Here is a 10379-nt window from a genome sequence, read left to right as displayed (position 1 = left end):
TTTTTAACTTGGCTCCGTAGAATTGAATGAGCCTGAGAACTGGGATAGGAAAAAATTACAACTGTATTGTCCCTAACCTCTAACTGAAATTTAGCATCACTCTCAAGCATGAGCGTAGGCAACAAACCACAGAGGTATTATCAGCCGTACCTGTGACCTTGTCACCAACAGACGTCACAGATACTTACATATCACATTACAGTTGCTGCAGATTTCTCTCTAAATATCTTTTATGCTCGTCACAACTTCAAAACCGTGGTCATCATTAGACCCAATGCTAGATCTTATTTAATACACTGAACAAAACAGTACATTTACCACAATTTTTAAAGTATTTTGCTATGTTTTAATAGAATTGGTTTCCATTGTAATACTGTGCATTTGACTTTATACCTTAAAAAAATCATTCTGAGAAAGGTGTGTGGGCTTCACCAGATATCAGAGGGGCCCATAGAAAAACAAAAACAAAAACAAAAAAGGGCTAAGCAGCTCAACCTGAAGTACCACAGGCCCTCCTACTCCCTTTCTCTATTCCCTGCACCTGCTGGAATTTTCTCATGATGTGTATGCTTTTAATAATCCATCTACTCATTTTGTCTCCTTCTACTAGATTATAAGCTCCCCAGGGGCCCAAGTTTCTGTCTTTTTCATGCGGTGTCTCCAGCCCCTAGGATGGCATCTAGAGCATAGTAGGTGCTCAACAACATTTGTTAAATAAATTAAGGGCAGAGATAATGGCTCCCATTTTGCAGATGAGAAAACTGAGGCTCAGAGAGGAGCAGTGAGTTGAGAAGGTCACACAGTATCCAGGCAGGACTCAGAAAAGTCAGAATGTGCCGGAGCGTGCCCCTCCACACAGGTACTAAGGTCCTATTCCTGAGAAGTGAGAAGCCCCCAGGTAGCAAACCACATGCCACCCCTGAGGTCACCAGCACTCCTCGGCCACTTCCACCAGCTTCTGAACCTGTCACCACCTCCGCCCAAGTACAAAGGAGAGGAGTGTGGGGCCTAAGAGGAGGAGTGAGAGGGAGGGGCAGGCGTCGGGACCTCAGGAGACAGGGAGCCTGGGGAGCAGGGGTGGGAGAAAGCTGTCGCCCTGAGTGCCCCTCAGCTCCCCTGGCCCTGCCCAGCTCTCTCTCTGCCCGGCAGCGGCAAACCATCCATCCCCCTCTCTCAGCGTCTAGATATAACTCCGTGCAGGAGCCCTGGGCAAACCTGCAATGTGTCAGGAGCCCAGGAAGTGTAAACCCAGGCTCTCCGACGGCTGGCCCTGGTTGCAGGGGAGAAGTCTCGGTCTTGGAAATGGGTTTCCTTTAGGGCTCCAAAAACTCCTCCAGGACCCATCATGAACCAGCCAGGGTGGCAGCGTGGCCTCAGGCAAGTCCTTGAGCCTCTCTGCCTGGGTTCCTATGTGTAGAAGGTCCCCGCCCCACCCACAGGAGCTGCATGGGCGGGGGAGGGGACGGGTCTGTCTCAGGGGACCTCGGGGTTTTCTCAACTTCAGCCAAGAAGCCATCCATCTCTCCCCCAACCAGTGGTTTCCCTCAGTCTGCACCAGCACACCGCACCCCGAATCTCTGTGGACATACGGTTGCTTTTTAACTCATTGATCACAGCTCAGGAGACCATGTGCTTTTCATTTTCACCTAGGCCCGTGGCCACCTGCTAGAGGGGCACTTTTGGGATTTGCAGTGGCGTGTGGTCACCACAGTGCTGGGGTGGCACTGCCAGCGTTAGGGGTGGGGTGTGTGTATGTGGTGGGGTACGCCAGCACCCAGCACTGCCCAGGGTGGTGAAGATTCATTCTTCCTGGGAGGGAAAAACTTGCTTATAAAAGTCCTCTGGCTGGGAGCGGTGGCTCATGCCTGTAATCCCAACACTTTGAGAGGCTTAGGCGCGAGGATCGCTTGAGTCCAGGAGTTCAAGACCAGCCTGAGCAACACAGTGAAGAACACCCCCATCTCTACAAAAAATAATTTTAAAAAATCAGCTGAGCGTGGTGGCGCATGCCTATAGTCCCAGCTAATCAGGTGGGAGGACTGCTTGAGACCAGGAGGTTGAGGCCGCAGTGATCGCACCACTGCACCCCAGCCTGGGTGACAGAGCGAGACCTTGTCCCAAAAAAAAGTAAAAGAGAAAAATTCTCTGAGTCATGAACCTAACTCAGTTTTACATAAAAGAAGGGATTTTTTTTTTGTACTTTTAATATCCACTGAATTTTCCAGAAGGAAAGACAGTTCTTTTTTCTTTTTCTTTTTAAATTTTGTTCAGCGCTTTGCCAAGAGTTGTTGACAACTTCAGAAAGTCATGGTATTGGCAGCAAGGCCAGGTTCAGATTGAGTTCTGCCACCCTGCCTGTTCCCTCTGCTGTGGGCTTCTGCGTAGAGGGCATTCGTCCACCTCATGGAGTCCTCTGGCCTCAGCATTTACATATTCAAATCAGGGTTTTATTATAAATTACTTTTCCTTTTCTTCTCCATCATAGCTATGGAATAACGTAGTTTGCAACTGCATGTAAATAGGGAGGTTACATTATTCACACATTTCAATGTAGAATAGTAAGGTTTGATACAAAATATATATTGTAAGATAGGCTCCTTGCGTCTGGCAGGGCAGGGACCTAGGCCCTAATCACTGCAGGAGACAGCAATGACCTGGTTTTCCTCCCTTCCTTTTCTTGGTTCACACCTTCAGCCCTATCGTAAGAGCTCTGTGGTGTTACTGGGTGCATGTCTTTCACGGAAAGCCACCTTCCTGGAATTCAGACAGAATGTAGAACTTGTTTCTGAGGAAACAAGCAGAGGTTTCCATCAGACTTCTCAGTTCTGGCAGAAGTCAGAGAGCCAGGCAAGGGTTCTGGGTCCCAACCCCAGACCTTAAGTCCCAAAGTGTCCCATCTCCTAAAGTCGCCCAGATTGTCACTGTCAACCACTGACTGTTCTCTCAGGTGGGAATTTCCCAGTTGGCAGGATGGGCACTGCAGATGTGTGTCTGCATGCCAGCGGACCCGGCACCCTCCTTCCTCCCTGCCAACCGCCTCCACTTCTCCCACTCAGCAGTTCACACCTTCTGGGTTTCCCCCACCCCCGCCCAAACCACACAGTAATCAGAGAATCAGTGGCTGTCACCACTCAAAGGGACCTCAAAGTCCTCCTCCAGTCCCAAGCATTTGAAGTAACAAAATCTCTAACATGTATCCAGCTCTCAGTATGCGCCAGCTGATACACCTGTATCAATTTCTCTAACCTTCCCAAAATCTCATGAGGTAGGTACGATTATCATCCCCGTCTCACAGCTGAGGAAACTGAGGCACAGAGTGGTTAAGTCATTTGCCCAACGTCATCCAGCAAGTCATTAGCAGAGCTGGGACTCAAATACAGGGTGCCCGATACTAGAATGCAGGCTCTCAAAGACTTCGAGCCTCTGAAGGCTGAACACCTTAGCCACAGTTCCTCAGACATCGGAACTCCTCCTCAGATCACTTCCTGCCTCCCAGGACCACTGAGATTGGTTATGGACCACTGAGAGGAGATGGATGACAGAATGGTTTATAAACTCAGCCTCCGGCATCTACCAGAGCCACAATCCCAGCCTCAGCCATTCCTGCTACAAGGGTAAGCTCCCAACCAACGCTTTGGAAACCCGTTTCCCTCCCTGCAGGCCTGGGGAGGGGGGCTCAAAGTCTGTGGGTATGAAAACCACTAAAAAAAAATCATTCTCCGTGTGCACAACGGCCAGACAAGGTCTCGGTAACTCAGAAAATCGTCGTCTCTTCTCTTTATCTCACCTCCCAGGAGAGGGAGTGGGAAGGGAGAATCAAGTTCCTGACGCCTTGCTGGACTCCCCGATCGACAGCTCTTCTGCCTGCCTCGCAACAGGCAGCAGCTATAGCGCCCCTGACACACACCTGGGCTAGCAGACCTGGCCACTGCCCCGCAGTCAACAGAGCCGTCAGCCTTGTCTGCCACCGACCAGGGACCAGTGACTCTCCTCTCAGGGCTGGGATTAAGTTGCAAAGGGTTTGAGAGATTGTGGATGACAAAAGGGACTTGGAGACTAATTAGGAGCAGCAATGAAAGCTTAATTCATAAAAGGAAACATTTTCCATCCATCAACCTGCAACCAGTTAAGGGCACCGTTTGAAAGAAATCTGTGCGTGGGGAAGGGAGCCAACAGGAACAGGAAATGTTTGAAAGAATGTAAACTATTTCAGTTTCATAAAAAGTAACAAGTAAACAGTTATTACATGCAAATAATGTCCTGGTTTTAATTAATGCTGAAAAGTCAAAATATGGTTGACATTTGTATGTATACATTCAATGGCTGGAAAGGAAAAAATGGTGCCCAGCTGCCTATTTCAGAGCAGGACTAGCAGCTCAGAAGGAACTAGAACCTTGAGAAGGTCCTATTTATTGGTAATGAAAAGCACGGTTCTGCTTCAGCCTGCGTGGAGTTGGGGAGCAGAGGGAACCCAGCTTACTTCTTAACAAAGCTGGAGGAGGGCCTGGTGCTTGGGAAGGGCGACTCACTTCTCCTGGTCTTACAGGGCCAGTGGACCCTCAGGCCTCCATTCCACAGGGGCAGGGTTTCTAGGACTTTCCCACCCAGGAGTTAAGTGATGATGGATTTCAGGTCCCAGAAGCCTCCCATTCAACAGCCCCCTACCCCTGTCCCGCCTTCCTTCTACTGCCCAAGCTCGGGCAGACAGGCAGGGTGGCACACCAGCCTTGACTCTGGGGCAGGAGTGGCAGCCTTCGAGCTGTGCTTTCCAACATTTAGCTGCCTTAGCTTCCATTCCAGACCACCTAGGGCTCAAAGGGGCTGGGAAGCTGGGTCTGGGAGACCACAGCTGGAGAGACAGAGCCTGAGGTGTGAGGGAGATTCTGCCCCCTATGGAGAGGGTGGCTGGGGTGCTTGGGCCCCACAGACCAGGCACTTGTCCTGCAACCACCTTGCTGAAAGACCTATAAGCTCTTTTTTTGAGCCTGCTTAATCCACCATTTCGTGCCAGCATTTTTTGTGAGACCAGGTGTGCTTAACCAGGAAAGAGGGGGTGGCATGAACGGTTTCAGGAGTTGGTAAACCCTAGAAACTGGGAGAAAACTGTGTCTTTTTCTGGCGAGAGACCATAACTTTCCTCACCCCCTCAAAGCGATCTGTAACGTCCTACAGGATTACACATTGCTGTTTTTAGACAGAGCTGCGTCTAGAGACCTGTTTTTCGGGATTCTAAGGCCCCTCTTTCAACCTCTTTCCCTGCTGCCCCTGCCATTGCCAATGCTGAACTGGCGAGGCCTCCCTTCCACTTACCTCGCCCACTGCGGCCCACAAAGCGAAGGTCGTTGAACCTGGCCACCTGGTTCTTCATGACGGCCGAGGCGTTGCGCAGCTCAGCAGAGTAGTTCTCATCATTGCCTGCCATCACAGTCACCACCGTGCCATCTGGCACGTCCCCCAGTGCCACCACCTGAAGACATGGGGCGGGGGGATGCAGGGGGACAGCTTAGAAAGGAAGAGGGAGGCCAGGGAAAGGAGGGGAGGGGCTGGGCTGGGCAGCTCCCCTAGGTCCCAGGCGCACTGCGTATTTCTCCAATGCAGGGTGGAGAAGAGGCTTAAAAACAATAAAGACCTTCCCTCAAATATCACGAAAACAAGAAGATGGAATCTCGGACTTCCACACCAAAATCCTAGATCAACTGCTTACATTAACTGTGTCCCAAGAAATCATCCTTTCAGTGAAATCTCAGCCAGAGCTGTGAAATCAGCCCAGTCACTATGATGTGGGGTGCAGTTCCCCTGTTGTCTTCGGCTGCAGCGAAAGAGGAATCAACATGCTCCTAGCAACGAAGTCTCCAAGTGAAAAAGACTATCAACAATAATAACAACAGGGCTGCTACCCCCACTCAATTTATGCAAGAGCTGTTTAGGGCATGAAATTTGGCCCTGAAATGTGGATGAGGACCAGTTTATTGGCCTCTGCAGAGCCTAAATTCGTTATGCAGAGAAAATGCAGAATGCAAAACTCACTGGTGTTTTGAAAAAGGTCACCCAGAAAACCCCTTTAAAGCAAGAGGGGGTCTTTTGATAATGGAAGGATGCACCTGCTGGGAACTGCAGGATGGGGGTGGCGATGTCCCCCTAAACACCATCTCCCCCAAGTCCCCCACCCCCAGGAGCACGGAGAGGCAGATGCCTTTTGAAAAACAATCAGACTTTAAACACAGTCACAACCATTTAAACGTGGCCGCCGCGTGCAGGGACTGGGGATCCATATGGTAAAAATTTCAAGGAGAAAATGTTTGGGATCTGATTAAAAAGGCCAGATTTCCTGTCAACATCCTGTCTTCTTTTAATTTCAAAGACTCCTTTTAAGCTCCAAGTGACAGTAAAACCTCCGATCTGACGATCTGACGATGAAAGTCACACGGGCCTCCCCCCCTCCCGGAGAGATTTCCCCCACTGGTATTTTAAGATGTCACCCGAGAGACCTCAAAGAGCCACTCATCCTTTTTTTCCAATTTGGAGTCGTCTTAATGGGAGCAGGGACGGCCTCAGCTGCCAGCGGTCGCCGCTTCCAGCCACCTCAGGCAGCACCACCCCAGCCGCCGGCCCTTCCTGCCCTGCCCTTTTCTCACGGCAGCTGTGAGAGGTTTAGGGGAAAACCGAGGCGTTTTCGTTTCATCTCGCTGCCCCCTTAAAAAAATGAAAATGAAACAGTCGCCTACACCCCGGCATAAAGAAAAAGGTCCTCTAAATGGCTGGGGGCTGCCAGAGTTAGGGGTCCCCCAGTCTCAACCCGCCATTCAGGACGCAGAATATCCCCGAGCAAACGTCTGGAGAGCAGTGGCCCCGATCCCGGCCTAGCGCCGTCCGGTAAAATTTCGGAAGCCCGAGGGTGTGAGCAGGAAGCGTCTGAGAAGCGGCGCGGGAGGAGGGGTGCTGGCGGCGGAGGGTAGGCCCTTTCACCGTTCGCACCCCACCCGCGGTGTCCTTGCCCCGGTCCCGGGATTCTCTTCTCCGTTACCCGCAGGGCTGTATCTGAGCGATCCGGGTTGGGGGGGGGTGCAAAACCCCATCCGCCCATTTCCGCACCAACGTCTCTACGCAGGGCGCCCTAAATCCCAGGTGGAGCGGGGCAACCCCCTTAAAAGTCATCCGTGCAGGGCGCATCCAAAACGGAACGCCGATGTCCCCGAGCCGAGTGCGCAGCAAGACTGAACCCGGTGCTCAGGTGTCGCCACGGCGTCTCGGGCACCTCCCCTCCCCACTGCTCCGGAGGCTCTGGCTCCCGCAGCTTGGACGCCCGGAGCCCCAGGGCCGGCGCCCTCCCGCCCCGGGTCCCGCACTCACCTTGAAGGCGACGGGCAGTGTCTTGTTGCAGCGCCAGTGCGAGGGCAGCACCGAGCAGAGGAAGTTGGGGCTGTCGGTGCGCACGAGCTCGCCCGCGTGGTCCGCCAGCACGTCCACCATCGAGCGCACCTCGGGCCGGGCGCGCCCTCCGGGCCCCACGGCTGCCTGCGCGCTAAGCGCGCCGCTGTTCTCGCCCATCTTGCCGCCGCCGCCGCAGGGGAAGGCCGTGGAGGGAGGTGTGAAGCGGCGGCTGGTGCTTGGGTCTACAGGAATACGCATAACAGCGGCCGTCAGGGCGCCGGGCGGGCGGCGACGGCGCGGCTTCCCCCGGGGGCGGCCGGCGCGGACGCCTCCTCGGCCGCCGCTGCCGCGAGAAGCGGGAAAGCAGAAGCGGCGGGGCCCAGGCCTCAGGGCGCAGGGGGCGGCGCCCGGCCACTACTCGCCAGGGCCCGCCCGCTGCGAGGCCTCGCTAGCCCGACGGCCGCCCGCAGCCTGCCCGGCTAGTCCCGCATCCCCGGCGCGCGGCACCGCGTGCGGCCGCCCCTCGCGGCTGTCCCGGCTGCCTGGGCCGCGGCGGGGCCCGCGCGGGGCTGTGCCCCCGCCCCCGCCGCCGCCTCCCGCTCCGAAGCTCGCCCGCGGCCGCCCCGACTCCGCGGCCGCAGCCCCAGAACAAATCCTCCAGAATCAAGTGGCGGGGCCGCGGCCGCCCGCGCGGGGTTAGTACCCCCGGGGCCCGCGGGGCGGGGCCGGCCCGAGCGACGCGTCGCACAGCCAATCGGCGGAGCCCCCATCGCGGGCACCTCGGTGGCGTTCGCGGGGAGGAACGGGGCCTGCCGGAGGCCGCCCAACGGGGAGGGGCGGAAGGCGCCACCCCGCGGAGGAGGACCCCGTGCCACAGCCCAGGGCCCCCGAGAGCTCTGGGAGCCCGGGACAGATGCTAGAAATTTGCTTAGAACGTCCGGGTCCCACAGAAGGCGCCCTTGTCGCCCTCTCCCGGGTCGCATCTCCCTGACGCTGGGGTGCAACCCCTTTGCTCCTCCTCCCCGCTGGCCGCGGCCGGGCTTCCCCAGCTCTTGCTGCTTCGGGCCTGTGACTTCTGCAACCCCGGGCTGGGGCCCGCGGGAGCCCAGGGCCGGTGACACCGCACTGGGAGCCGCCCCAAAGAGGTTACTCACCTCCCTCCTCCCGCAAATTATTCTGACCCAAGAGCCTCCAACCCACACGGGATTTTTGTGCGCCGTCCACGCCCGGCCGGCGGCCTCTGCTGCTCCCAGCCCTGCGCGGCTTTGGTCCCAGCCTCGGTGGCCCCTGTGCCAAACCGAGGACAGGCGGAAGGGAGTCTCCCAGGGACCCTAAGTAGCCGGGGCCAACAACCCTTTTCCTCTCTGCTCTCCCCTCAAAACAAGTTTCAGGATCTCGCAGGCCTCGCGGCGTCGTTCTTCGTTGTGGCGGCCTGTGGCTCTTTGAAAAACACGAGGAGGCCTGCAAAATGCGTTTTCCCGATTTTTTTCCTTTACTCATGTAACTACGGTCCTGCATCGTGAAACACTACGCGCGTCGGCGACAAAAGAAAAACCGAGCAGTGGCTGCAAAGCTAGGGCCCCGGCTTTCAGAGGAGAGAACTTTCTTTCTCCATGCAGGTGGAAAGTGGCCTCTGCGGATCCAATCCCACTTCTTTTTGGGCCGGTGCGCTCTGGCTGCGCTGCAGGGACCGCGGACAGTTTCGCCAAGGCACTGCCTGCCCTCCTGGCTCCGCGTCCCCGCTCCCACTCCCAGCCGCGTGGCCCAACCTCTCCCGGGCTTCACAGCAAACAACCCGTTCCTCTCCCGCCTCTTAAGTCAGTCGAGCAGGCCTAGGGGACGCTACAGCTGGGAGGGCAACGGGAAAGATCAAGCCCCAATCATTCCGAATTATCGCCCCAGTCCCCTCCCTAGACTCTGGGGAACGAACGCGTGCTGAGCCTCCCCGCCGCTTTGGAGACTGGGCTATATTTTCGTTGCCTCCGGCTCTTGACAGGTGCAAAAAGATGAATTCCAAGCCTCGGAAGCAAAGAAGCTTAGGATTCGACGGTGGCCGCAAGATCACATCACGGATCTGACCCCTGCCCAGCATGCGCCATTTCGTCGTCGCCAAACGAAATCAAGCCCCTCGTGCGCTCAAGGGGTGAAGGACTCTGGCCTCACCCCGACCGTCGGAAGAGCTGGCCCCTGCCCCGCTCAAGACCTCATATCACGCCCTCAGGCCATTTCGAAAGCAAGAACGGCAAAGGTCCCTTACTGAACCTTTTAAGAGAGCCTGCGCCTGGCAGTTGTCGACTGCGGACCCAGGCCCGCGCGTCCTAGGACGCGCTGGCACGAGCAGCAGAACTAGAGGAAAGCGAGCGATCCAGCCTGGGCGCTCCCATCTCCAGGAACGTCTCCGGGAAGGCCCAGCGCGTCGTGGCCAGGTAGGGCCCGGGCCGGGGGCGGGTAACACGTGCTGCCCTGGAGCGGTTGCGGGACCATGACCCGCTGTTTCAGGTGGTGGTAAATTCCATTTGTCGAGTGGTTTGGGTTTGCACCGTGCCCTCCGCCTGATTTCTCCCTCTCCCCTTACGGCGGGTTCACAGACGGGTTTCCAGAGAATGGGGGGCTTTTGTGAGCCCTGGCACCTGGCGCAGGGCCCAGCACGGCTCCGGCCCTCCGTAGAGCGCTGGCTCTCCATGGGCACCAGATCCAAGGTACTGGGGGGCGGGGTGCAGGCCCTTGCGTCCGCAGACCAAGGTCGCCCGGCCGCCTGGCAGGCACGGTGGCGGGAGCTGCCGCTAGTTGGCGCCCGCGCCCTGCCAGCCGCGGAGGTGCGGGCCCGGCCAGGCTACAGATGCGCGCCAGCTGCGGCCCCGGGTGCAGGCGCGGCGTCCGCCCGCCCCCCAAGAAGCTACCCTTTCCTTGCCACCAATGCGGCCAGGTCTCTGACAAACCGATGGCTGTGTGTCAAACCAAGGCCGCCTTCCTCACCTCTGATGAGATGGACGCCTTCCGCCTTCGCG

General features: G+C 56.4%; 2 protein-coding genes and 1 long non-coding RNA gene across 4 annotated transcripts in view; 1 reads left to right on the top strand and 2 right to left on the bottom strand.

The window, feature by feature from the left end:
- Nucleotides 1-7678, bottom strand: part of RUNX3 (RUNX family transcription factor 3) — a 29588-nt gene extending 21910 nt beyond the window's left edge. The window contains exons 1-2 of one of the 2 annotated variants that reach the window (XM_023219620.2): nucleotides 7351-7678; nucleotides 5311-5467 (exon numbers count right to left, since the gene is read on the bottom strand). In XM_023219620.2, coding sequence (XP_023075388.1) covers nucleotides 5311-5467; nucleotides 7351-7629 — 436 coding nt within the window. In that variant the 5' untranslated portion in view covers nucleotides 7630-7678. The remainder of the gene's footprint in view (nucleotides 1-5310; nucleotides 5468-7350) is intronic. The other variant, XM_023219621.3, reaches the window with a different exon arrangement.
- On the top strand, nucleotides 3169-4244 carry LOC116418518. Its single transcript, XR_004228580.1, has 3 exons — nucleotides 3169-3265; nucleotides 3478-3614; nucleotides 3795-4244. It is a non-coding gene; the product is annotated as an uncharacterized LOC116418518 (long non-coding RNA).
- Nucleotides 7679-7811: 133 nt separating the features above from the next.
- On the bottom strand, nucleotides 7812-8386 carry LOC111547678 (alpha-2A adrenergic receptor-like). The gene has a single exon (XM_023219622.3). It carries the CDS (start codon nucleotides 8352-8354, stop codon nucleotides 7851-7853), a length of 504 nt encoding a protein of 167 aa, XP_023075390.1. The 5' UTR covers nucleotides 8355-8386; the 3' UTR covers nucleotides 7812-7850.
- Between the last annotated feature and the right edge of the window lie 1993 nt (nucleotides 8387-10379).

The sequence above is a fragment of the Piliocolobus tephrosceles genome, chromosome 1 (assembly GCF_002776525.5).
Source record: "Piliocolobus tephrosceles isolate RC106 chromosome 1, ASM277652v3, whole genome shotgun sequence".
NCBI classification, from domain to species: domain Eukaryota; kingdom Metazoa; phylum Chordata; class Mammalia; order Primates; family Cercopithecidae; genus Piliocolobus; species Piliocolobus tephrosceles.
The sequence above is the reverse complement of the archived record's forward strand: the minus strand, read 5'-3'. Positions and strand labels throughout refer to the sequence as shown.

Coding starts and splice junctions, on each gene's coding strand:
- LOC111547678 (XM_023219622.3), bottom strand. CDS start 8,354: ATGCGACCCGGGAGAGGGCGACAAGGGCGCCTTCTGTGGGACCCGGAC.